Genomic DNA, 27,590 nt, shown 5'->3' on the forward strand with positions numbered 1-27,590 from the left:
AATCAATATTTTCTCCCATCGTTTGGGATGTGCCATGTTGAGGACTTAGACCTGCCAGACAAGGCCTACCTCTTTTCATTATTAATTAATGACATGTGACCTTTCATAGCGCTTTCTCATTTCAACAGGCTGGGTAAAGAGAGCCGTATTCAGCCAGAACAAAATATCATGGGTCCCACCCTGCTCCGTGAGCATCCTGCCTCGCACTCACACCCTGCCTGTTTCTCCCCTTGGCAGGCAGCCTGAGGTAAGAAAGCCATCTTCTGTCACACACCTATGTAATCCTCGCCCAGTGCTATGGCATAAAATGGAAAGGCAAGACCAGCCACCGCAAAAGGAATCTTACCTGAGCTAGGTTTTCAATACCGCCCAAGCTATGGAGTATTTCCTAATAAAATAAAAACAGGACATACATAAATATGAGGGTGGAGAGAAAAGTGTATTTTACATGCAATTTCTTTATTACATTCTAAGGTAAATATAGAAAACTTTAATGCTTGTCATTCATACTACATTTAAGATAAACTGTTAATAAAAATGAAAATTGGTTTGAGATTCAGAGAATGTAAGTATGCTCAGAACGACAGCCTGACTCCTCATTCTTTTTACTTCCTCCCATGTCGTCATAAAATGTTAAAGCTGAAAAGTACTGTTAGGTAGTATCGTCTCTAACCCCCTTTATGTCATGTGGCAGATCAGGAAAACTAAGATCCGGAAAGGTAAACCATTTCGCCCAAGTGAGAAGCCAGGATAAGAATCCAGCATCACCAAATTCCCAGGGCCTTCCTCTAGGTCTCTGCCTAGTGAGGTCCACAGACCAGCAGCATCAGCCTCCCCTGGAAGCTGACTAGATATGCAAACTCTTCTACTCACCCCAGACCTACTGAATGACACTGAATTTCACTGAGACCCCAAGGGAATTCTTATGCAGGTAAAGTTTGAGAATCACTGCTGTAGTAGTAGACTAGACTATAGGGCTTCTTCTTAAAATGATTACGCTAATGGTCTTACTAAACCTATACTCTAAACCAATGAAAGGATGATTGTTGCAAAAAGTCTCCTGACACAGATCTTTAAATCCAATTCCTAACAAAAAGGCATTTCATGACACTAAAAGTGCTAAAATGGGGAAGAGAAGGGGTGGGAAGTTGGAGTCTTGAAAGGGACCAGCTTGCAACTCTGAATAGCAAATGCCCCCAGGTTATCCACACTGACACTTTTCTCCAGGCGAAAGTATTTCAGGTGGCCCTAACCCATTGGATTAAAACTGTATTGACCTCTCTCTTCTTACTTAACGTGCACACAAGGAAGTTATTTGAAATATAAACATTAGCCATCACTCCAATTCTGGGAAATGCCTGGGGATGAGTACGTAAGTGTGAGAGAGAATGATCCAGCTCCACCAGGAAGCCAACTGAGTGGGCAGGCTGGGAAAACGTCTCAGTTTCTCAGGGCCTCCTGGGTCAATGTTTCTTTACTCTGTGTGAAGTGAATTTGGAAACACTTAAACATATCCATGTTTAAATTAAGAATGGAGGGACATGTATAACTCAATTAAAAATAATTCTGCAACTACCTACTAATTTGAATTCTCATCATTGCTATTTACTCTAGAAAGCTATCATTAATGGACATAAGAATACTGTATACATTAACCCTAATTATGGCAAGATATCTTATACATGTAAAAATAAATATACCATTTTAAAACTATTCATATTTATTCAACAAATATTTCTCTTTCATTCCCGTTATGTACAAGCCCTGGCTTAGGCTCTCAGAAGGACACAAATGTGTAGATGACAGAGGCCTCCTTCACTGAGATTTAGGCCAAGCATAAGGTACACATACAAATAACTGGAATGTCAAACAGAATTTGGTCAGTGTTATAAGAAAGTTATACATGAAGTGCTATGATTCCCCAGAGGAGGGATCCTGTCAAGAGGACCAAGGAAAACTTCAAAAGGATGGTGGCCTCTGAATGGGCTTAGAAAGGTACACCACAAGCCTCCAATGGGAGAGCTAGCGTGGAACTTTTTCTAAACGTCAGTAACAGAAGCACACATCCTTTCATCAAATACTTATTAACTCCTATGGAACATAGTTTGAGAAGCGCTGTTATAAAATATAAAAAGGCAAAGAGGCTTTGTTATTCTCAGAGAATTTTGTTGCTATGTACTCAAGAATTTACCCTTCATTTACGAAATAAGCATTTTCCCGCATGCTCCTATGGAGAGCATGCGGGAAAATGCTGGAGCAAGGCCATGAGACTGCTCACAGACCCACGGTATTTCTTATATTTCCTTTGGTTATATGTGAGAGCATCCCGCTGGAGAAAAGCAAGACCACAAGGTATGCACACACCTGGGTTTAACAGTTCTAGTTACTGATCTGAAAAGCAAATACGACTGCATGCTTAGACTGCAGCAGTGCCTCCCACATGCCCTTTCAGACCTCAGCGTTTCCTCCCTGGTCACAGGCTGGACGGTCACAAGACCGCGTTTTGTACTTCTGAGCCTAATGACCTGGAGAAGTCCCCTGGTCAATCTGACCTTCAGTTCAATGTGCAAAATGTGAACAAATGTCTTTGTTCTGCCTATTCTCTGAGTTTTTCCTTTAAAAAAAAAAAATTGATCAGTAACATAATACAGACACAAAGTATGTCTAAAAAAAAAATGAGCACACTGCAATGCCAAAAGTTGTTGTTAGGACATCACTTATTTTTTACCACGGACAAAAATGTCAGTGCCATGAGACACTCTCATCCTAAAACTACTTGGCAACTAAATCAATGCCGAACACACTGCAGCGGGCCTCTGACATTGAATCATTAACATGATCATGTTACTCCTCTGTTCAAAACCTATCAGTAGCTCCACATTGCTACTTAAAACTCCACCTTAAATCTCTATCAGTTTTAAGGACCCTTTGTGCACTGGCCTTTAACTTATCATCCCAGGTGCAATAGTAACTACTCTTCTAAAAGGTCTGGCATATTATATTTGTAGGAACGAGTAAAAGTTTCCTACTGTGGAGTATGGAGGAAAGGTGGTACCAAGGAAAGAGCCAAGAAATGATTTTGAAGGTTCAAGGGGAGAGGAATAATTGAGGTCCATTTTCAAGTCATTGAGTGTCAATGTGCTACAACAGTGGTTTCGAGTCAATGTGCTACGACAGCGGTTCTCAAACTCTTTGGTCTCTGTACCCTTCTATGCTCGTTAACATGACTTAGAACCCCAAAGAGTTTTGTTTATATGGGTTATATCTATTTATATATACCATATTGGAAATTAAACATGAGAACACACAAGCACATGTTCCATCAGCCATCAGAGCCACGACATCATCACACATTCAGCAGCCTCCCGAAAACCCCACTGTACACTTGTAAGAGTGTGACAGCAAGAAGGCAAATAATATCTTAGCATTATTTTTAATATAGTTTTCATGCTGTTGAACCCCTGAAAATGTTTCAGAGACCTGTGACATTGAGATGGCTGTCCAACATATCCCTGGAAATTTGGGGCTTAAATTAAGGGAAATGTTGGAGAATGGAGATATGTGTTTGTGGGCAAAGAATAATGACAGCAACAACAACAACAAAAAATGATAGTTGGAGGAAGATAGGGAAGAAGATGACAAAGAAGAGAACTCTGGAAAGGTTAACATTTAGGAAAGCAGAACAACGACAAAAAAAATGCCGAGGAAGAGCTAGAGGTTCACAGGATCAGTGCAGGCAAACAGAAAACGTGGTTAAAGGGGTGTGGGGCTAAAGGGAAGCTGGGGAGGGCAAGCACTGAGCTGGGCTGCTCAGCTGGACCACCTTCTTATTGTGGTTTCTAATGCAATTGTAGTTCAGATTTCAGATTGTCTCTCTATCTTTGATAAGTAATGTGCTATAGGTTCACTATCGTGAGTCCAGGTGGGCCTTTATCATTATCTTGCTTGGGACTCCAATGATACCTGTCTTCCATTAATTATGGAAAACTCTAAGCAATTACATCTTCAAAAATGGCTTCTCTTTCAGTCCATCCAGTCTTGTCTTGCGGGACTCTGCATTAAGCACATATTGACGACTCTGTATACTGGCGGGCAAAATCCAATCTACGAGCCACCGATTTGCAACCTCTGGGTCCAGGAATGATGAGTGAAGCATGGCACACTGTGACCTATATAAATAGCTTCCAGAGAGAACTTTGTACACAGAATTCAATGTGCAGCTTATGCAATACATCAGTCCAGATAGAAAGTGCATTTCGAAAACATATCCTGACCTTTAAAAAATGTAGTAATGAAGGTAATGTGGAAGATTTGAAGGGATATCTGGCTCAAAAAGGGGGCACTTTTCTGATAAATGAAAATAGAAAGAGAGCCACTTGACCATAAGAAAGAGAATAGATGGAGGGGTAAGCCTTGGCAAGGAGGAGGGATATTTCTTTCAAAACAAAAAGAGAACTAAAGTTGCATGATAATCCAAATATTTCAAGCAAAAGAGAAGAGAGAAATAAGAGAGCACCTCTGGGGTGGTGTTCGTTTTCCCTGTAAAACAGACGATGTGATGTGATGAGAATGACAGGGGCGAGGGTGGGGGGGATGGTCATGAGAAGTGGAGATGGTCGGAACAGCCACTGTGGAGCCTGCAACACTGATTCGGCAGGCAAGGAAAGGCATTTCGAGCTACGGTGCTGGCTCACTGAGATTCACCGTCATACATTGTCGTAAAACCCCAGCACAGCTTTGTGACTTGGGCCAACAGTTCTTGGCGAGTTAAGCTATTAAACAAACTGCCTGAGCACATACTCTTCTTTGCAGAAAGAGTGCCAGGAGGAGAGGTTCGGAGAGCATCCCCTTCTATGGAAAGACTGGCAATGGGGGAGAGATACGGTTTAATATGTGTTTTGGTCACAAAATCCCATAAATCAAGTTGTCGCTGAATTCTTTCCTTTAGAGAGCAGTGAACCCTGTCCCAATCCATTAAGAACTAGATTAAGAAAAGCAATACTTCAGATGGTGATCAGCAGAGCATGACCCAATTAAACAAAGAGAATATCTCTAAGGCAAACTTTTTGCTAATTCCTGTAAGTCAAAAAATAATATCTCCTGCTAAAAATCCACCTCCTCCATGGACACTTTCATTAATGTTATATATACAATGTTCTTATCCAAACTGAGACATGCTGGAGAATAAAAGAGGGTGCTATGAATAATTAAATAGAAACAATGAGCGCATACTGGGACTGATCCAGGCAAAGTAGAACCTGTGGTCTACCCTTATTACATGTGACCCACACAGCATTGCAAATGGCAGCTCAGAAATGCATGGAACACACAGGGTTCTGTATGGTTGGTCATGAGGAAAATGGAAAACTCCCAGAAATCTGTGAGTGACCAGGACAGAAAGCGATCAGGGTATATTCCCTGAGTCCCATATTCGAATGCCCAAAGCCAGTTTAGACTACAGAAGGACTAAGGGGGTGATTCTTCTAACTGAAAGATGCGGAGCCCCCATGACTCTCAGAAGACTCAAATCAGAGCAGGCTCTGTAGCTGGCTAGTATCACAACACTTTAAGTACTAAGTCTGGAAAAGATGGCTATTGGGATAATGAAAGGAGACCCATTTGACTCAGATAATAATTCACCAATAAAATCAAATCCAGAATAAAAGATCTTCGGAGTGGCCTGAGCTTCCTAGTAGCTTATCAGAACAGGGCATAAAAGGAGATAGTTCTTATGGGGAAAAAACAAACAATAATCTGTGAAAATTATTGAAGTATATATGAATAAGAACACTCTTTAGATATTAAACTTTGGTAAGAAGAAACAATAATGATTAATAAGCAACCTTGGCTTTTGGACAATGGTTCTCAAACTGTGGTTCCCAAACCAGCAGCATTACGTCACCTGGGAACTTGTTAGAAATGCAGATTATTAGGCCTCCCCAAACCTACTGAATTAGAAACTGTGGGGGTGGACCTCAGCAATCTTTAAGTCCTCTGGGTGTTTCTGAGACACAAAGTTTACATAAGCCGCTATCTTGCAGCTGGGACTAGAAAGAATAACCTTAGAGGTCCAGGTGAAGTGTTAGGTAAGCTTTTCTTTAGAGTCTCACTGCTAAAGAACAAAGTTCTTGCCAAATTGTGGGTCATGGACCAGTGGCATCAGCATCCCCTGGAAGCTTGTTAGAAATGCAGCATCTTGGCCTCAGGGTAACCCCACTGAATCAGAATCTGCATCTCCACGATCCCCAGGTGATTCATCTGCACATTGAAGTCTGAGAGGCACTAAACTAGAGGCAGCTCATTCAACTAACTAGTGAGAGAAGGAAAATATTCTTGACCTCAGAAGCTTCATCTGAGATAAGTGCAAGGCCCCTTCCTCACCTCTTACTCAGGGGCTTAGGATGCACTTTGGGAAACACATGGCCGCTGAAGTAACTGCTGAAGCTGCAGGCCCTGCCCCTCCGACTGGTTACCTTTGGTGCCCCATGGGAAGGCCCCCACGTGTCACTGATGACTTGGACCTAGCGAGCTGCACAGTCTGGAATATGCTTGAAGGTGTGACCGAGCGTACACCTCCCTGAACTGCCTATGTTTTAAAATGACGGGTAATGATGAAAACATAGACCAATGTGTAACCCACATAATCCCACAGGTCATATTGTAGAAATGTACAGATTTTTTTGTCCCCATACATCACTTCTCTCCTATCTTTTTAAATAGCAGATGAGATATTTCCCAAATTTGGAAGGTTCCGAGTTGTGAGAGAGAAAAGAAAATTAACATGGTCTGCTTCAAAAGAAAGCCCACCCGTTTTTTATTTCATCTTCATCACAAGTAAAAAATATTTTTATTTTTTCCAACCAACCTGATAACATGGATCCCTCATTAGTAGTCTCAGACAGATTAACACTCTCAGAAAATGAATAGATGGGGCTCGATTAACCCACTCTCTGAAAGAAGAAAACAAGAGAGAACATGTTTGTGCATGTTTAAAAGACCAGTGAACAACGCAAGGCTCTGGAGCGGAATACGGAACATATAAGGGAATAGCATTAGTTTATTTCAAACTTAATCTGCAGTGGGGACTGTTATTTGGGACTTGAACACTTGACCCATTTTAATGCAAAACACACATAAATCACATAAATCATCATTATCACTGTAACTAGAGGTCCCTCAAATTATTTGGTTCACAGAGCCCTTACTGACGCCAGGGAGCCCCTGACTAAAAGAAATAACTAGAAGCTCCAATAATTAGGCTCGACTTATTAAGAATGCACACCTTAATAACTTAACATTCATTTGAAAAATAATACGCACACATTAAAAGAAAAACATTTTATGTTATCCTTAAATAACCACATTTATGTATTAATGGGATATGTGCACCTGTGGACACTAAATGACTTCTCAAGCCTTGGAATCAGATCGGACAACAGCATCTTTGCGTCCTCTTCCATCTGCTTTTTATGGTAGCAAATGGAAACCTGGCTTCAGAAAGCTATGCCATCATCTAAAGAAGATAGCATAAGCCTAATGTGGAAATCATAAACTACCTTAAGTTGTTTGCACCATGTCGGATGGATGTTGTGTATCACTGTTTTCCCTGAAAATTTAAAAGATCCCATGGCACCCCAGGGGTTCTCTGAAGCCCTAAGACACTTCAGTGGGCAGTTTGGGTGTACATGCCTTAGGTGCTTCCCATGACTGCTTTCTGTGACTTTTAACACTGGAACCTCCCAGAGAATTAGAAGTATGCCCTATGACGTGACACCAGGGCAGTCACATGCAGTTGTTCTAACCGAAGCGTATATAGTGGTGCAGAAGCCACCAGTACAGCACAGTGTGGACTCCTGAAGTAAGAAGGAAGGCTGAGCACTGGCAAGCAGCAGAACTTGCTATCGTGTGCGCTGTCTGAATCATCGTAGAAGATGAGCTCTGCCAGGGGACGCTTGTCTCACAATGCCCTCTAAGCTAGCCCAACAGTGGCACTTGGTGCAAACGTTAACAGAAATCTAAAATAAACAGTGTCTGTTATTCTATACCTAGCCAAGAAAAACTGAGGAAGCCAGTGGAAGCTATTCCAGATTAGACTCCATATAATTTCTCCCACCCTCTCTCACCTCCACAGCAGAGCTGCTTGCGCATCCAGCAAGGTTAGAGTACTTTAAAGACCTGCCCCTCCATCCAGTAGAGCATTAACTTGAGCTGTGTATCTAAGCCAAGCCTCACTTGGCTTGTCCCAGGTTAATCTTTAGTGTCAGAATTCATCTTTGCCTCCTCTACAATCCTGAGAAATTCAACTCTGCCCCCAAACCTGCACATTTCAGACCTGAGTGCACAAGCCTCACCCTCCTCAAAGTCAGAACAAACATTTGTAGTTACTGCCATGGAGCTGTCACCCCTTACCCCATCCCACACTCTATCTCAAGCCACTCACCATTCCATCCATCTACTAAGATTTGGCTCATGAGAAGGAGGTTGGTAAATACGCTTTTCCCATAGCCTTATATTCCCAGGATGTTAGAGTGCTCCTTACAGATGAGAGCCCCTAGCAGAAGTCTGGTTCAGTGCGGAGAGGTTGAGTAAGGTGTCCCAAGGGCATTGCTGGCTGAGAATTATACTTCTTGCCATTACTAAAGCTCCTGACAGGAGCTGTCCACCACAGCTGCAGTCATCTCCACAGTCCTTCTCTGGTCCAGGCACATGACAGTAACATCTTTGCTATGGAGGCAAAACTCAGTTTCTTCTGAAAATAAGGGCACGACTTAACACACCCCAGGGCTACCAGCCAGGCAGAACTATCCAGGGCTGCACTGGGAAGCTGCACTGCAGCTCATCCTGAATTCCTTACATTGGGAAAAATAATGTCAATTTGAAAAAAAAAAAAAACACTTTGAATTTTAAACCTATGGGAACACTTGTAAGGATATGGGTATACTGAGGCTCCCATTACAGACAGAATAGTCTACCTTTAACCTTTATAAGTAGGGAGACGGCACAAAATGACTTTTCCTTTCAGGTGCGGGGTTAGCTGAAGGTAGCGCGTAGTGTGCAAGGATGCTACATCCCAGAGACCTAACAGAAATAATGATCAAGTCGCAGCAGCTGCTGGCAACCTAATGAGGATGAATGCTGATTGCTTTTCATTATTTAAAAGGAAAAGCCATGGGACATAGTAAGAGATTATTCATGTTACAAATATGTGTGCACTTGGTATTTTTCCTAACTATACATAATCTTCATGAGTGAAGTTCATGGCCTTTTCCAGTGTTTTTCATATTAAAACAAATACAAAAACTTTTTGTTTCCTCCTCTATTTTAGCCTATGATAAAAATTCCATGATAGGTTTCATTTTTTTTTTAACTATTAATGGAGTGTAATAAATGAAGAGTTCCAGAAAAGTTTCAGTGCTGAAAGTTCTGTTCCAAGCAACTGGCTTATTTTTTTTTTTCTTTTGCAGTTTTGGAACTGAAGCCAAAAGCTATTAATATTTCTCCACGATTCTGGCCTCTGCTGTTCTAAATGTAAATAGAATTCCTGGTGCCTGAGTCCTCTGGCTTCTCCCCTCTGAGCACTGACCTCTGAAGGAGCAGTCATTCCCTCTTTGGCCCCCAGCCCGGAACCCCCCTACGAGAACGGGCACATGGCATGGAGCTCTAGAATGACGTGTTCCATAAGATGACATATCTCTCTGTTTGCCAAGAGCTGGAGGACTAGAAAACACACAACTTAGTGCAACCAGAGAATTACAGAGAGGAAAAGGGACAGATCGTAAAGACGGGTGCCTTTGCTTTACTGAGGTGGCAACTGTGGCTGCAGTGACTGGCCCCAGGCTGCACGGAAGTACAGAGCTGGCGCCTGACTCCCGGGACACTGCTCCCGCCTTTCCTCCCCTCCATCTGGGCCCTACACGAGGGAAGACTGAAGAGAAAGTGACTCTTCAAACACGTTTACTATGGGAACAGGAGTGTTCAGCACAGTGGGAGGCGGGGGAGGATCCTTTAAGGCAGCTTGAAAAGCTTGTCTGTCTGTGAAGACAGTGGTTCCCTGGAGGACGCGTCCCAATATAGCAACCACACAGTGGCAGATTCATAAGCTGGCAAACACGTAACCCCTCTTGTGACTGCACTTTTGCCACTGCTTTCACAGGACTATTAATACATGGCAGCGTGACCAACTCCCACGGCCTTTGTCTATGACCACCTGCCATATCACTTTCAGCATCAGATGCCACTCTCTATCAATATAAAAAGAGAAGGAAAAATAGTATCACCAGAGACACAATATTTGAAAGGAGAAAAGGGTACTTGGGGTTTCGCCTTGCACAGTGGAAAAAAACAATATGCGATGTGAGAGCTTCATGTAGAAATTGGTCACGACACGATGGTACTGAATATTGAATAACGCTGCAAGCACCAAGATAAATGAGAGAGTCAAGTGGTCCGGGGTTATCCGGGGTTGATGCAAATGCCAGACGTTACAGCCTCTCTCCCCATTTGTAACACGCTTCCCTCTGTCCTTCACTCCGAATAAGCAGCGACTTCATAGTAAGGTGTTATTTAGATTTCCCTTTCCACGTTGTAGCTCTGTTTTCGTTAACACAAACAACAAAAACGACAAAAAGAAAAAACTTCCACCTTTGACTCAAAATTTTAAATTGGAAGAATTCAAGCCTGCTTCAAAATAAATACTACCTCAAATTCATAAGACAGAGCCCTATTTTTTTATATAGTTGAAAAAAATAGAATTAACATCAAAAAGGACATGTAAAACCTAGAAATAAGAATAGGAAGAAATTAATCACAAATTAATATTCAAAGAATCTTTACTGACTTGTTCCATTATTATTAATGGGTCTTTGTTCTTCCTCTGTGTCTCCCACCAAACCTATCCCAGAACGGGCACCCAGTCAGCAGTCCGTCCAATGAATCATGCTGGTCCCTAAACTCAGAGAACTAGTGAGCAGAAAAAACTGTCTTCTGGGAGTTTCTTCTACATAGTTGATGAAAGTTTCAGAGGTAGAACACTTTCCAATATTTACTAATCACCTACTAGGAGCCAGGCGGTGTTACACACCCAGGGATACAGCGCAGGACAAAAGCACGTACTTGTGTTCATAAAGCTTACCTTCTAAAGAAGATAGATAATACACACACACACACACACACACACACACACACACACACACACACACACACAAAATGTATATCAGGTGGTGACCAGTGTAGAACTACAAAGGTTAAGGGTCTGGTGAGTGGACGGGGGGATGCTATTTTAGGACCAGCAGGGTTCTCTGATAAGATTAGCATCTGAGCATTGAAGAGAGGGTCTAGGTACGAATAACAAGTTACTTAACCCTGAGCAGGGGGTGTGGTGGTTTGTACAAGGAAAGGAAAAGGTGCCCATGGGGCTGGAGCAGAGTGACAGGATTGAAGTCAGAGAGAGCTAGCAGGAGCCAGATCTGCAGGGCTTTGTAGACTACAAATAGGGACTTGGGACTTTTTATTTTGGAAAGTCACTGGAAGGCTTTTAGAGGACTGACATGATCTGACAGAGATTTTGAAAGCATCCTTTTGGATATGGTGTTAAGAACAGTTTAGGGAGCCAAGGATCAAAGCAGGGAGCCCCATTAGCCTTCTGAAACAGGCCAAGCAGGAGGTGACAGCAGCTGGGACTAGGTTAATAGGTGGGGAAGATTAAAGCTGAAGGGAAGGCAAGTAGAGTGAGAAAAATCAGAAGTCCTACTGGGCAAGTTAACTTTGAGATGCCCAATGAAGGGGTCCACCAATCAATAAGTGAAACAAAGGACAAACTGCCAGTGAGAGAGACATATACTGATAAGGCACAGTCTCTCAGAGCAAAGCTCATAGAGCAGTTCCAGGATGGGACGAGTTTCGTAAATGGGAGTGTTTGGAGATTGGTTGATTTTAGCCGTGTGAATGTGGTTTCTGGAACATATGTGTCTGTCGCTTATTGCCCAGTTTTCAGAAGCTCATGTACTGATGGTAAACTGCCATTTATTGATTTGGCCAGGTTAAAACTGGTTCTAGTGGTTACATGTGGCCAAGGAACAAACAGTCCTTTCCTGAGAAGGTGGAAACATTTTAATTTCATGCTTCTTACACATCTGAGTGAATGAGTTTCGCAAGAAGCAGTAAATAGTGAAAAAGAGAGAACATGATTATTGAAATGATAATTTTCTGTGGAGCGAAACTAAACACAAAATTTAAATATAGTTGGATAAATAAAGAATCAGGTAATCAACGAGGCAGAGGAGAAAAGAATACCATTTAAGATTTGCTGCGGGACCCAGGGCTTGTCCCTAACCTCTCAGCTACTTCATCTATCAAAAGAGGCTGGGCTAAATTTTTATTTCAGGGTCCATTCCACCTCTATAATTAGATGCTGTTTTCTGTGTATATATACACACGTGTGTGTGTGTGTGTGTGTGTGTGTGTGTGTGTGTGTGTACACATTTTAAGTTTTGAATAAACTCTAAATAACATTTCAGGAGAAATAAAAATGTAAGAGCTAGATATTTGCTCCAGGTTAAGTTATGGGAAGAAGAAGAATCATCATTCTTACTTGAGGATTACATGAGATCCCAAGTTCTTGATGTTTATTTTCTTCCTTTATACATTTAAGGTTATAAAACTTCAGGCAAAAGCGGAACAAAATGACAAGATTATAAAGGATTCTTAGTCAATGATCCAGTTCTTTTAAAAACTCTACTCTAAATAAAAGCAGAATACAATTTTGTATGTGCATAATAATCTCTCATAGAAGTTGAGGAGGAAAAAAGCATAGAATTAAAGAAAAAAAGATTAGAAGAAAATATAACAAGAGATCATGTATTTCTTTCTAAGAGTAATATAAAGGATAAATTTTCATTTTTTATATTTTTCTGTATTTTTCAGACTCTTTACAGTGATAAAACAATTTAATGCAAAGAAATTCTACTTTATGAAGACTCTCAGCCTCCATGATCTCCAATAAAACCAGCGTCAATGGCTTCAGTTGGGGATAAAAGATCCTGGGGATAAAAGATTCAAGTCGTGCTTTCAACTCAGTGTGTAGTGGGGAGGGACACAGGCCCAGAACCATGGGAGGAAGTGGAGAGGCAGGGCCAGTTGAGGGGCCAGAACACTCAGGAAGGGAAAGAAGAGGGGCAGTAGGCTTTAGGCAAGGATGAGCATAGGCCAGACGTAAGAGATTAACTTCACAAGAACAATGAGTGGTCACTCTGACCTTGGTGAGCCCAAAGGATGCAGTGGGAAGAATCAAGAGATAAGGCCAAGAAGGAACAAGATCTCAAAGAATTCTATGAACTAGTTAAGGAACTAGAATTTTACCCTGGCCATTACAAGTTTTTTTTTAAGTACCTGAAAACCCAAATCTGAAACTTTGGGAACCTCTCCAGGGAGGTTTGAACTATCTGACAGACTTTATCAAGGTGACCAGGCTTCTCTTTTCCTAGGCAAGGAGGGAGCCTTCAAAGTCCCCTTTTGGCCTTTCTACTACCTGATGAGATAAAATCACAGAAAAAGCATCTCTTCATCAACTTCGTATATTTTAAGAAGTTAATCAAGACGATGAAGATATTGCCTCTGCATCCTAACTTCTGGTCCTTTCCTCTCACCTTCCTAGGAATGGACGAACAGAGAGGGAGCTCAGAGAAACAGACACACAGAAGAGATATCTGAGTAGAGGTCAATTTTATAAGTGGTCAGTTAACTGGGAAATATGTCAATTTTGTGACAACTTTTACTTCTCTACAGAACCTCATAACAACCTCATCTTGGATACCAAGCACCCTTTGTACTTTCTTTGTACTTTCCTCCAGATGAGAAAAAAAAGAGGTAAGTTTATTTTCTAACAGCAGACTCTACCATAGACAAATGACGTTATAACAGAAAGAAAAATTGGAAGATCAAAATTGGCTTCCAAAACCTTGTCGGAACATCAAGATTCATTACCACGTGTAACCAGGGGTAACCTCAGATCCAGAGGCAATGCTTTCACTTGCCCTTTGAGATCTACCATGGAGTGTTTGCAGTGTTACTTTATCTGACTCCAGATTAACAAGTCCTGTTTCGTTTCAGATGCCACCTGGCAATCTCATGTCTGAGAACAAGGGGTAATCACAGGTCAAACTTAGAGAAAGAACCCAGAAAGGAGGCTTCCAGCTATGTGGTTTAGGGGAAGATTACAGCTGGGCAGAGTAAAACAGAAGAGAAACGAGAACAACACCCATTGGGCATAAATCCAGAGAGGAGTGGAAAGGGCTCCCACTTCACAGATTAGACTAAATTCCCAATCAGCCATATTCTTGAGTTAAAATTGAATGGCGTAACATTCCGAACATTCCAATCTTGTCTATGAACAGAATTGGATCAAAGATCGAAGTCCACACCGTCCAATCTCGTCCAGCCTTTGGTGGTCTTAATATATTTTCTATTTAGCACATTTTCCCTTATACTGAGAAAGTGGATAACTGTGTAGCTGACCATAGCAGACTCTGAGTCCCTAGAAAGAAAAGGACCACACGTCCTATTCATCTTTGTATATTCGCCCACTCTTCCTTCTCTGCCATTTGCACTCTCTCTCTTCTTTGCACATAGTAGATGCTCAACAATCTTTTTAATGAATTGAATCCAAGCCGTCCAGTCAACACTAACTCTGATGTTCACAAATAAAGGGGATAGGAAGCTATACCAGAAAAGGCCATGAGATGTAATTCTTCTCTAATTCTAAAGTTTAAGGAAAAAGAAAATGTAATTCTGGCCAACTTAGCAAGGTTATATGGGGTGAGAAACAATGGAAGACCATTAGACTTAAGTCATCTTTTTCGCAGCCCTGCTTTTAGAATAGAACTGAACATACCAATCTGTCAGCAGCCAAAGGATGACATAAAAAGATGCTCTTGATGTTCGACATTCCTAAATTCCTTCTGGTACTATGAAAGCAAAGAGATCTATAATCATCTCTTCCTGGACTGAAGATTTCCAGGGACTGCTCATATTGCAAGCCAGTAATGCCATCCAATATAAGATGCCTCATTAATCACTAAGAAGTTGAAAAGGTCCTGACAAGAGATCCCTTTGGGAATTATTAAGATCTTTTTCAACTGTTGGATGCCAACCCTTGCCCAGTTATTTTCCCTGATAATATCTGCATCTAGTGCCTTCAGTGCAGGGACATAGTGAGGTCTCTACATTTTTAATATAGAAACTCTGCTTCCTTTCCCAAAGTACCGACCTGACGAATAGCCTACTGAACATCCCTTGAAGAGTCCACAATAGTTATCTTCAAAACAAATGAAATAACTTCATTTTCTAATACCAACTCAGACATAATTATTCTGCTATGGACTATTGCTTCACTCTGTTCAAGCTTGAGAAGAAACAGCCCAGAACAACCTTGGGTCCTTTGCGATGTTCATTAATCTTTCAACAATCTTAGCATATACTGTCAAGAACTGAGCACTGACCCAATTACATAACTTTGGTAAAGATCCTAGACTTCTTGTATCATCTGAGCCAGTTTAATAATCCTCCGCTTAAACTAAACTCAAAGGTATGACAATTGTGATTCCAATCCTGGGTTGCTTTAAACTAAACCAGCATATATAGTAGTCACCGCCTAGTACTTAAATACGTAACACTAAATAACTCTGTCTTAATGATCAAATCATTAAGTCACCACTTAGGCATGTATTTAGTAGCTGATTCATCATGGAGGACCCATTGAGATGATGTTCTACTTAAAGTCATTGATTGCACTGGACTGTCAGAGTTTTATTTTGGTCAAAGCATTAAATTATCATTGTTTCTCTTATTTTCCACAATAGGAGTAATTTTTTTCTCATCTAACTGGGAGAAAATTCAGATATTTCAATCAAGTCTCAAAGTAGTGGGGAAAATTCGAAGTTTTCATAGGCATTTTTTTTAGCAAGTGCTTGTAGAGAGAGAGTCTGGGCCTCCTGGGAAGAGTAGAAGGCCAGGTCCAATTATGACAGAAAATTGGAAGCCTCCTTCATACCTGGCAGCAGGAAAGCCAGGATTGAATTTTCTAACCGTTCTGGTTTGCTTAAAATGAGAGCTGGCAGCAGTCAATGGCTCACTAAAAACCCCTCATATTTGCAAGAGAGAATCTAGAAGACTTGCTAACTAATCCTTCTCTACAGTCCCACACTGCATCTGTGTCAAGACAAAGGCAAGCAAAAGAAAGAAATTTGCTTTGACCCTGAGATGTAACATAATCATCAGGTTGTGGCTGAATGGTATACGCTCATCCTTTCCCTGAGGCCAAGGCTGGGGCAGCCCACTTAATTCGTTCCTATGTAGACCATAGAAATGTACTGTGAAGATGTTGGCAAGTTTTACCAGATGTCTCTTACATAAGGACCCAGGAAATAAACTCCTCTTGAGAATCCAAACTCAAAATAAGAAAAACAGTGTAACTTGGGTGTTTTCTCATTTTACCTTATTTATCATAAAATTCAGCTAAATTCAGTACCTAACCAGGATGATTTTAACAAGATTATCTGCATGCCTATCATTCACATCCTTCTAAATGACCTTTGCTCTATATAACCCATTAAGTATGTTGTATTCAATCTTGTAAACTGCTTCAAAACATATGCAAGAGATATAAAATATGCCATTCTTGGGTAAATGTCTGTCTGTCTTTCCTGCGATAATCTTACCTGCATATGAGTCTATTTTTCACCAAGGCTGTAAAGATCTCCTGAAATAGTTTATGCTGGGGATGCTTGCTGAAATTCCTCTCATTCTTGTAGTTTATACTGAAATGAAACAAAAAGGAAAGTATTTTATAATAAAAATTATTTAGGCTGCCTCCAAGTTACCAGTGCACAGAGAAAGATCACCTGTATTCATCCAAATATTGAAGGATTCTTGGGTTTAAATATATTGCTAAAGGCAACTATCGATTGTTAAAATAAGGAATAGAAATTCAGTTATAAAGTGAATATTAAAAACTATTGTCAAGCACATATATTTCATTTTACCGTATTAACTAAATTATTCCTGATAAACACTTCATAGCTAAAATTGGTCAGAGGGAAGATAAGGGTCTGCAGAGAGAAAGAACGATTGAGTCACATTGTCTAGAGAGCTATGCAGTAGGCAGAGAATTCTCTCTTTTCACTTTTTTGCCCACCACAACCTCACTGGCTGCAATAGCTTTTAACACCAGTGGTCGTCATGCATATTTCCTTGTAGAGATTTATTAAACACAGTCTACATGCCTTCAACCCTGAGAATTTTTATGGTGCTGACTCTGTATGTGTGTGTGTGTGTGTGTGTGTGTGTGTGTAACAAAGTCCTAAGACAGTCCAGCTTCGGCTTCTTTTTTTCTGATATCAAAGAGTTTAAAAATACCCTTAAACATTCAACTTTAAAACTGAGAGAGAGGATAAATGATAATGCACGAAAGGCTTACATTGCTACAGAATAAATGATACAACATTTTTGTGCATACTAAAGTAGACCAATTTTAAGGTCAAGGCCAAATAAGCTGGACTTACGTGAACATATCACCTCAGAGGCAATCTTTGTAGCCTTATACTGCAGCCATTTGTACCGATCTGCCTTCGCAGATGTCATTGGACAGTGTGCCCCTACGCTAGCCTGGCAAGGGCCATAATGGTTTCTTAGTACATGGACACTGGTAGGTAGAATATGTAACAATTTAGAAAGAATTTAGTGCTCTTCACTAAAATGTATATTTTCAAAATATGAACTCATGTAATATCATATGACTTTGGTGAACTATTAAATTCACTGTCATAAAATGACAGGGAAACAAAATCCAGGCCAAATAAATAAATGATCGCTCTAGAATATTCATATTGGCATTTCACGCCATTCGTTGTTTACATGGCCCTTTGTGCCAAATGACCTTAGTGCATTGTAAAACCGACAGAACCAGCTCCTGGAAGGGGAGTGGCCCATGAGAATGCACAGCTTCTAGAAGGCCCACATGGCGACAGGAGAGGTAAACATGGGCCTACACTTTCAGTGTTAAAGGTGAGGTGCAACCCCTTCAACTGAAAACCTCAGCTGTTTTGACAACCACATCTGTTTACAGCAACAGCTTCCTTTACGCCTCCTTATTATTGGCCGGTATGGACAGATCGAAAGCTGAAGACAAAGTTTGGACTCAGCCTAGCCAGGTTAGCAACGTGGAATCACTTCCTCGTGGAGCAAATGCCAAAGGTATGTCAGCAAGTATCCTGAAATTCTCAGGTCAGTTTCAGCTGCAGCCACTAAGCCTGTTATTTACACACTATTTCTGGGAATGATTTAAGCACTAACTAAAATGATTAAATTAAGAATCCCATGGTAAATTCTGAAATGGGCTTTAAATTTTAGCTCCTGTGCTAAACTTAAACAACGCTTTAAGCTAATTAGAATAGGATGCTAAAAGCAAGGGAGACACTGGATTTCTTACCTAAAATTTTCAAGTTCAACAGCTTCTGTGGACTCATGCCACTGACCTCGAGCTCTGTGTCCACCTGCCTTGATGGTGGGCTCAGACTTCGTCATGCTATTTTGGGCACTATCGAAGTTGATGGCTGGAAGCTACAGAAATAGAAGCACAGAGTTCATGTGGATAACAATTCAGCAATGATAAAGAAAGTAACAAAAAGAGGGTGGGGAGAGACAGGATGAAGGGAACAAGTTTTTCCCAAACCAATAATTAACATGATAGTTATGTCAAATGTAGGGGTTTTCCAAGATTTAAACACTTTTGACTTTTATTCTCTCTACCTTAGGCTGCTTCATTTTTCTTCATAGCTTGTCTTGCCGCCTGCCATATCTTACAATTATTTATGTATTTTCAGTCTCTTTTCTTAAGTGTCAGCTGGCCATGAGCAGGAACTGGCTGCTTCTGTTCAGTGCTATATCCCAGGCACCTCAAACAGTACTGGGGATCAGGTCTGGGCAAGGTCTGGGCATTAGGAGATTTGAAAGCTTCTGAGGTGATTTGAATATGCAACCAAAATGGAGTTTCAAGATCCTTCTAGAACACTCTGGTATAGGGTGGAGCCCCAAACTGAGAATGAGTCATCATTTGTTCATTCATTCAATTCATTCATTCAATCATTCTTCAACATTTACCAAACATACACACTGTTTGCCAGGTGTTAGGAATATAAAGGTAAAGAAGATTCGATCACTTCTAATTAATCTGAACATCATGATTATTCAATCATTTAAAAAGTCAGGAAAACATATTGCAGAATTTACCAAAAGAAAAGTAAAATTTGCACCATCAACTACAACAACTTGAGCATACCCCATTTACAATATACACTGGTAATTATTTATATAATAAATTGTCAAGTTATCAACATTCAAATAGTTTCATTTACCAGTATATGCCTGTAATTGGGAAAACCCTGAAAATTGTTTCTTGTACCAGAGTAAAGCTGAGCATAGTGCAAACAGCCTATACTTTCCAGAGTGTGAACAAGGGATGTTTTATAATTAGCTAAATTATTACAGATGAGTTAAGTAGAACATAACATAACAAAATAAAGGATCCAATGTTTAGTAAATCATTCCATTCTACATTTTATAATTACCAAATAAAGCTAAAATATATTGTACTTGTTATCTTATTCTATCAAAGTATTTAATAGAAATCTGCATAAATACACCATTTCCTTATCCAAAGAGAATGTCTTACTTCCCCTCAGGTAGTCGGCTAACAGAACGATTCATTATAATGACAATTTGTTAAATAGCTAGCAACAACAACAAACACCAAAACCCAAAAACCTTCTACATCATATGTCAGCTACAGTTGAATTCTCTCAACATATTAATAATAAATCCTCCATCTTGTAAAACAGGATCTTGTCATATGGCAGTTGTGGATTAGCCCACTGAGCTAAATACCATTTTATAGATGAGAAAACTGAGGCGTAGAGAGGCTAGGTGACTTGCCTGAGGGTCACACAGCTAGCAAGAGAAGGAGCTGAGATTCAAATTCAAACAACCTCCCTCCCTCCCCAACATTCTCAGTCCTCCAACATTTATTTATGTATCTCCAGCGCCAAGGAATATACTTTTAAGTCAGTCCATTTCCTTTTCAGAGTTCTATTCCTACCCGTTTTCTTCACACTGAGATCATCTTTCCCCCTGTGTTCTGTCCCTGTCTTCTAGTCCAGCATCGTCGCCTTTCACAATATTTGAAAAGATTAAATTGTTCCTTTAAACATGTCAAGTGACGAGCTCTGGAGGGACTCCGCCCCTCCTCGCCAGACTCCATGCTGTGGAGAAGCTATCTACAAACAAACAGCACCAACCTGCCAGCTTTGTGGAGTGAGTCACCTTGGAAGTGGACCCTTCAGCCCCAGGTGACATTGACAGGACCACAGCCTAGCTGACATCTGACTGCAACCCCATCAGAGACCTGAGCCAGAACCATCCAGGAAAGCTGCTCTGAATCCATGACGCAAAGAATAAGTGAGAGGCAATAAATGATCATTGTTGCTTTAAACCACTATGTTTTGGAATGATTTGCAGTACAGTATTTGATACAAAATCCACCATAGAAAATAAGAATAAAATAAGAATCCACAAGACTACACAAAATAGGCAGACAGACAGTTAGGCGGCAGACAGACAGACAAAATGCAACGTGAATAAAAAACCATGGTTCTGGCTGCATTAACCTGGTCACACGTCCCAGAAACCACCGTAGTGTTTGACCACTCTACACCTGGGCATGTGCTACAGGCGGTAACTTCTGATCACATTTCAGGGCTCAGCTCAGACAGCTTCCTGGTAAGCACCTGCTCAAGCCTTCGTGGTTGAGGCGTTCACTACCTCCCTGGTGACGTTACTATGCTGATCCCTCTTACAGCACTTTGTGTGTTCTAATACGATGTCCAATTTACACATCAGCATTTTCCCCTTGAATTTGGCCACCCTGAGGATGGCATCGCATCTGCCTATTTGTGTCCTTAGCACCTCTCACAGAGCCTGGCACATTTAGTAGGCATTCAAGTATGAAGCTGTTGAATGAATGCTCCCTTTTTCCCCAGTCTCTTTGCTGAATTGATTCATCTGGTAAATCACCTCCAGATGAGTTTATCTATTCAGCATGTTTGTTGCAGGCACATCGTTTGCCAGATGTCGTGAGACACTGGGTATATAGTAAGCAGACAGACCGTGGCCTCTACCTTCAAGGAGTTTATAAACCCATGGGGGTGGAGTCTGTAAACTAGCCTGAGAACATACTGCAAAATTAGTGAACAAGGGTTTGTTGTGGTAGAAAGTAAAGATGATAGGGTGGGCCATGGACCAGGATGCCAGGAGTAACCCAGAGTCTCCCAGGCAAGTTTTTACACAGGCTGGAAGGCAAAGAAAACTATTTGTGCTCTAGACACTGGAAGGTACTGAGCAGCTTGAATAACGTGAGTGGAAAGGAAAGAGGCCGGAGAATGACGCAAAGGGCCTTCTTGAAATTTTGATCATGTCGCTTCTGCTTGCAAAGTTCAACACTCCCTGCTGCTTGTGGGGTCGAGTATAAAATTTGCAGATGGGTCTTCGGACACTGCACAATTTCTTCTAACTTTATCACTATTTCCAACAGAAATCTCTGGTCACCATTTTGCTTCACTGCTTGCTATTTTGCTATTTTCTTTCCTTGAGATATCTCATTACTTTATTCACTTCAACTAGAATGCCTTTCCCATCAATGAGATGGAAAACCGGCCCATTTTTCAAGAACCATCTCCTTCCCCTGTGATTCAAGCTAAAAGTGGCTTCCTCATCCTCCTCAAAATCCATATACTCACCGTCCATACCATTTATCCAGGATTCATGTCCTGCCTGATCATATACCAGCACATTTTCCTACGCCTAGTCTCTCAGACCACAAGAACCGTGTCTTATACTTTTTCTTCCCACAGCATCTATCAAAACCTCTTTTATTTCAAAGGCATTTAATGGACCTGTGATGAATTAATTTGTTTCTTTCTCGTTGTTGTTGTTGTTGTTGTTGCAAACCAATTCCTCAGCTCCCTATAGCTTTAAATAGAGGGAGAAAAAAATCGGAATTCCAGTTCTAGCCAGATTATTTCAAGATTTGTGAAAACATCTGGTGAAATCTCCAACTAACTTCGTAATTTCCCTTTACTTTAAAACCCTGCAGCAATTCTTTTTCTTGAATTACTTGTTTCCACTGGGTTATGATTATTCTAACCTTGCTTATGAAGAAGTGGGGAGCATCTGCCTCAGTGTGTGTCTGCCCCCATTTCTGTCAGACTGTGGGACTGTCCCACAGACCAGCAGGCTCTAATGTGGTGAAGCAAGATATGCAGAGATACAGAGCAAACAGTCCAGACAGTGAAAGTAGAACATTGGAACACAAGGAAACAATGACGGAAGTGGCTTGGCGCATTAGATATTGACATGAAGGACATTCAGTTCTTGCAATTCTCTGCCCGAACCCATAAAGTAGGTTTCCTCTGCAACCGGGTTAATTGGCTAACTTGGCCCATTTGCAAATAACAGGCCAGGACTTGTTAAAACAGAAATTCAGGCGAGTGGGCCTTAATCCCAGGTTGCCCTTTCCACATAGACTGCTGAAAGCCTCAGGGCCAGTGCATGGCCCGCTTGCATATTTTGATGCGCATTTCTGCCTGACTCTGACTCTACTTTGTTCCCATCCCTTGTTTTTCTTTCTTCTTTGGCCCTGGTTTTAATTTGTGATAACCTGTCATACTCTATGTATCTTTGTAAGCCTCCTTACACTCTTCCTGGAACAAGCAAGATATAAATAAATTGACTTATTCTCTCCAACACCTTTCTTCTATAAATGTCTCCATATTATTTGATGGAAAGGAGAATAGGGTGTTTAGAATAACATTTCAGAATAACATTTATTATTTCAAAATTATAAGTGCATAAAAGTTTTATAAACAATTAGGAATGAATTTTGTGAACCTCAGGACCTTCATATAGATGAGCACAGTTACTTTCATTTTTTCCTTAGAACCATCTACTTTCTGAATAATTCACGCATTACAAATACATATTTTTGTACATGTGAAATATTTCACAAAAAGATATGCCATATAAACTTGTCAGACAACAGACTGCAAATTCTAAAATTTGTTGGCGGGGGGCGGGGGGGAGACTATTAAACACCCTTTAATTAAGCTAACCAGGTGTTAACAAGGAAGTGGTGTTGAAATAGATGTAGTGAGTACGAACTTCGAAGTTGAAAAATTACAGCTAAAAACCATCTTTGGTGTTTTTTACCCTGGCTAGAGGGCTATACATACTCATGAGGTAACCCAATTCTTAAGACACAATTCAATTTGGCAAAAACTGACCATGAACTCACTGAACATAGAATACAGAGAACCAAAGGCAAAAGCCAAAGTTGCTGGCATCAGGAAATAGATCATTCCGACAGGAAGTTAGACACGTAGACACACGTTTCCAAAACAAGGGAGAAAATAATGCTACAACAGAGAAAGAAGGTGCTTTGAGGAGAGAGAGATTCACTTCCAGAATGGAGGATAAAGGAAAGCTTTTTGTGGAGGTGGTGTCATGAGATTTGAGTCTTAGCAATAGGTAAGATGTTATAGGAAAGAAATTTGGGAGAAGGAAATAGTAAAAGCGAAAAACAGAAGTCTGACATTCTGGTTACCTCTCACAGTGAGAAAGAATGGGAACTACAACCAAAACGGTATGCTGAGTCATCCTGCTTACCTTACTAAGAAAGAATGGACTTGATCTGAGGCAACTATTCATGAATGTTTGTGAGCAGTGAGCCAGAAAGATAAATAAGCAATGCAGAAGTAGACAAAGTATTAGAGTGACTGCTGAAATAGGTGAATAAGAAGGAAAAAGTTCCTGGGGAGGTGTGTGTATGTGGCGGAGGGCGGGGGAGAGATTGTAGCATTATTAACAAAGAAGAAGGAACTGATAGGAAAAAAGATATTTTAAGGCCATGTTTACTCCAGATCAGTGCTTATTCAACTATTTCTTTCAATTGTACGCAATTTAATTTCTGAATTATTTAAAAGCTAGCTCAGTGGTTAGAGGCAAATACTGCAGAGATGGCATATTTGTTCAGATTTATATTCCACCATTAGCTGTTTGTATGAACTTGGGAAAGTCACTTAACCTCTCTGTGATGCAGGTTTCTAATCTGTAAAAGTGAGAACTTTCATAAACTACCTGCAGGGTAATGCAGGTAGAGTGTGAGGTACATAGTAAATGTTCCCTACAGATGAACTATCACTATTTGGCCTTTATATGCCATCAAATTATTAAAAAGTCATTCTCCACTATAAATAAACACATAAAAATGCTACAGTTCTCTGGTATATTTGTTTGATATAAAAAAATGGCCATCAGGGCTGAGTTATAACCACATGACCTCTTAAACAAATTAAACAAGAATAACACAGTAGACTTTAGAGCCATGCCACCAGGGTTCAAGTCCCATGCCTGCCATTTACGAGTTGACAATGCCAATAAGTGTCTGTTGTTGTTTGTTGTTGTTGTTGTTGTTGTTGTTGTTGTTGTTAGCATTGCTTTGTTGTTCTCCAAACCTCCATGGATGCCTTTAATCTCATAACTCTCCAAAGTCTTACATAAGCAAAACCAAAAAAGAAACTTTGAGATAAATTCAAGCAGAGGTACCATTCTTTCTCTAATAAAAATATAAAAATTCTATTAAAAAATTAGCCAAAACTCACTCTTTTCCCCTCTCTTTAGTGAGATTCAATTTGCAATAAGCCTCAAAAGTGGGGCTGTAACAAGTGGGCAGCATAAGGAGAGGTAGAGTATTGGGAAGGGAACGTGGTAAACAGTACTTTGGAAAAATCAATTGCCCTAAAGCTCTCAACTTGAACATCGAGCACTCACTAGAAGAGCACACTGTTTCTAGACTGAAGAGCATTGGTAATTAGGACCACGGCGATAAGAACAGGCTAAAGCTGGACCCAGGCATGAGAACAGGAGACTGAAAGGCTGTGTGTGCCAAGTCTTGGCAGAACCAGAACCAGCTATGAGAAACAACCAGAGAAGGAAAGACAAAACAGGTGAAAGAACAAAGAGAGGTAGACATATTGTTCATAAAGATGTTAAATCGATCCCTTTGGAAAGATGTGATTTCTTTTTCATTGATGTATGCACATTCCTTGGAAACACTACCTGTTGTTTGCTTGATTGAACGTTCAAAAGGCACCGAAGTCTTATAAGATCTGAATAGTCCCTAGAAGAAAGAATAACACAACATCAACCAAAAGAAGATTCTAGGTGAACTAGTCGTGGCATTGTCTCTTAGAGGCCTGCTTTTATGGACTGAAATCTACACATACTAAACGCTTCCTTTAGAACTCCAGAAATGATCAAACATTTCAGTAAACACTGTAACCCAGAGTAGCAGTTGTCAAAGGTCTATCCTATTTCTCAAAAAGCCATTAATCTGGTCACTGGCCACAGCCTGAGTTAATAATTAGCAAAGACTCAGTAGGGGGTTACCTGGTGGTTATCCCTTGCTGCTTTTTATCAGCTGATTTTTCTGTGATCTTCACCTTTTTGTCTTGATCAGGCATTGTAAAGCGTCAATGCCCCAGAATTAACATCGCATTCCTTTCAAAGTAAACCAGAGAGAAAAACTTTAGTTGGTTTGTGTACTCCAAAATATTCTCAATTAATACAGGCATGAATCACTTATAACATTCATTTAAATATGCAAAAGTAAACATTTCTAATACAATAAAAATGTTTATATGAATACCATTTACTATTACCATTCAAAAGCCTTTAGGGTATGGTTTACAATTATAGTGGCCAATGGACCTCTATTTTCTGAGTCATCCTTGATTTCAAATATTCTGACCCATTGCCCCAACAAGTATCGTTCTGCATGTCAGAAAGAGTGCTCTCGTTTGGGGTTTCCCAAATATATATCTATAAGCAAATACCTACAGCCCAAATAATGCTTTTATGACTTCTTATTTGTATTTTTTGACAAGTATCCTTAATACATGCTGCTATTTCAGGGGGTTCATCCTTCATCATGGGTCATGCTCCTAAGAGTCCCAGAGAAAGCTCCGTCCACTTGTAAATATACATTAGTATTGAGGGCAATGCACAAAATGTCATTGGATTTCCACAACTCCTAAAACTTTCAAGCTGCCACCTGAATCCCCATGTGGACCAATTCTACTCAAGCTCTTCTGCAACAATTAAGTCAGTCTTGCACAGCCCCTCAACTCAGTCAACTATCCTGTTAAAAAGACAACAGGCTCAAAAATGGAGTCACTTATGCTAAGTTCTTTGTCACTAAACCAAGACTTAATTATAGTTTCAGCTCTCCAAGAAACAGAAATTTAAACCAGCCATTCCAGAATCACCCGATCAGTATTAGTCATATAATCTACTTCGTAAACCCTTACCATGCCCTTTTGGTAAAGTAACTTTGTAATAACCGACCTGCTTTTTGACTAGAGTAACTTCCCTGTTCTTGTTCTCTTCTGACTCAAATGTCTCTCATTTTGTATAGCAACTTGAAGCTCCTTTCCATCTGCTAAATTGGATGCTGCCCAATTTATGAACTGCTGAATAAAGCCAATAAGATCTTTAAAATTTACTGTTAAAAAAAAATTTTTTTTAACAGGCAGGATAGTAAGGCTGGCCAGCCTGAGTATAAACCCAATAGGCATTTCAATCATCCGAATAAAGCTTTGTAGTCATCATGGTCACCCTTCATAGAATAAATTTTAATACTATTTCTCCCTTCCATTCAAAATATAAATGTGGACAAAGTAATGGACAAAGCAATTTATTTGTTTGATATTTTTCCCTTAATTAATTTTTTATTCAGTTGTTTTAGTTTCCAGAATAGAAACAAAAAGCAAGTTGAAGATATCCATACTTTCAATTACATAGCAAATACAAAATTAAACAAACTATTGGTTTAATTTGATTGGCTGTAAAATTTTCCACTGTGCTTCAACGCCACACTTTGACTTCAGTGTGTTTTTCAGGCATGAAAAAGCATGCATTATTTTCTTATAATTGCATGCCTCAATGTCTTGTGAAATCGATGGTCAAAATTCAAGTGTTTCAGAGGAATTTAGAGGCAAAAGGAATTGCCAATGAGTGTTTCACTGCAACAGAATCTAGTGAAATTTAATTTTGTGAAATGTTCAAAGACAGTTGAAGGATTTAAAAATGATTTTCCCAATACAGTTGTCATATTTGTAAACAAAGAGTTGAGCTGGAATTTAAAATTGGGGACCAAGGCTCTCATCACCAATGCACACCAAGAAAAGCACATTATTAAAATTTTAGAATTATGCCTAGGATATAATGTCATGGATTAATTCATTTAACAAACACTTATTGAACATTTACTATGTCCAGTCTCAGAATGAAAACTGCTAATGGTAAATGAGGCTATTACAAGCATGTGATTCTACCACAAAGAAAGAAAAACTCACTTAGGAACTTTAAGATATGTTTTGTGCGGTATTCAGAGAGAGATTTGATCTTGCATCAGCTTTACTCAAAAGGAA

General features: G+C 40.2%; 1 protein-coding gene across 1 annotated transcript in view; it reads right to left on the reverse strand.

Annotated features, from left to right (window-relative positions):
* The window catches only part of NEK10 (NIMA related kinase 10), a 191,568-nt gene that overhangs the window by 150,777 nt on the left and 13,201 nt on the right, over positions 1-27,590 (reverse strand). Inside the window, exons 2-7 of the mRNA XM_023528263.1 lie at positions 25,549-25,659; positions 25,219-25,279; positions 18,482-18,612; positions 16,713-16,811; positions 6,866-6,950; positions 347-388 (exon numbers count right to left, since the gene is read on the reverse strand). Coding sequence (XP_023384031.1) covers positions 347-388; positions 6,866-6,950; positions 16,713-16,811; positions 18,482-18,612; positions 25,219-25,279; positions 25,549-25,622 — 492 coding nt within the window. The 5' untranslated portion in view covers positions 25,623-25,659. The remainder of the gene's footprint in view (positions 1-346; positions 389-6,865; positions 6,951-16,712; positions 16,812-18,481; positions 18,613-25,218; positions 25,280-25,548; positions 25,660-27,590) is intronic.

Source organism: Pteropus vampyrus, unplaced genomic scaffold (assembly GCF_000151845.1).
Source record: "Pteropus vampyrus isolate Shadow unplaced genomic scaffold, Pvam_2.0 Scaffold1, whole genome shotgun sequence".
Classification (NCBI taxonomy): domain Eukaryota; kingdom Metazoa; phylum Chordata; class Mammalia; order Chiroptera; family Pteropodidae; genus Pteropus; species Pteropus vampyrus.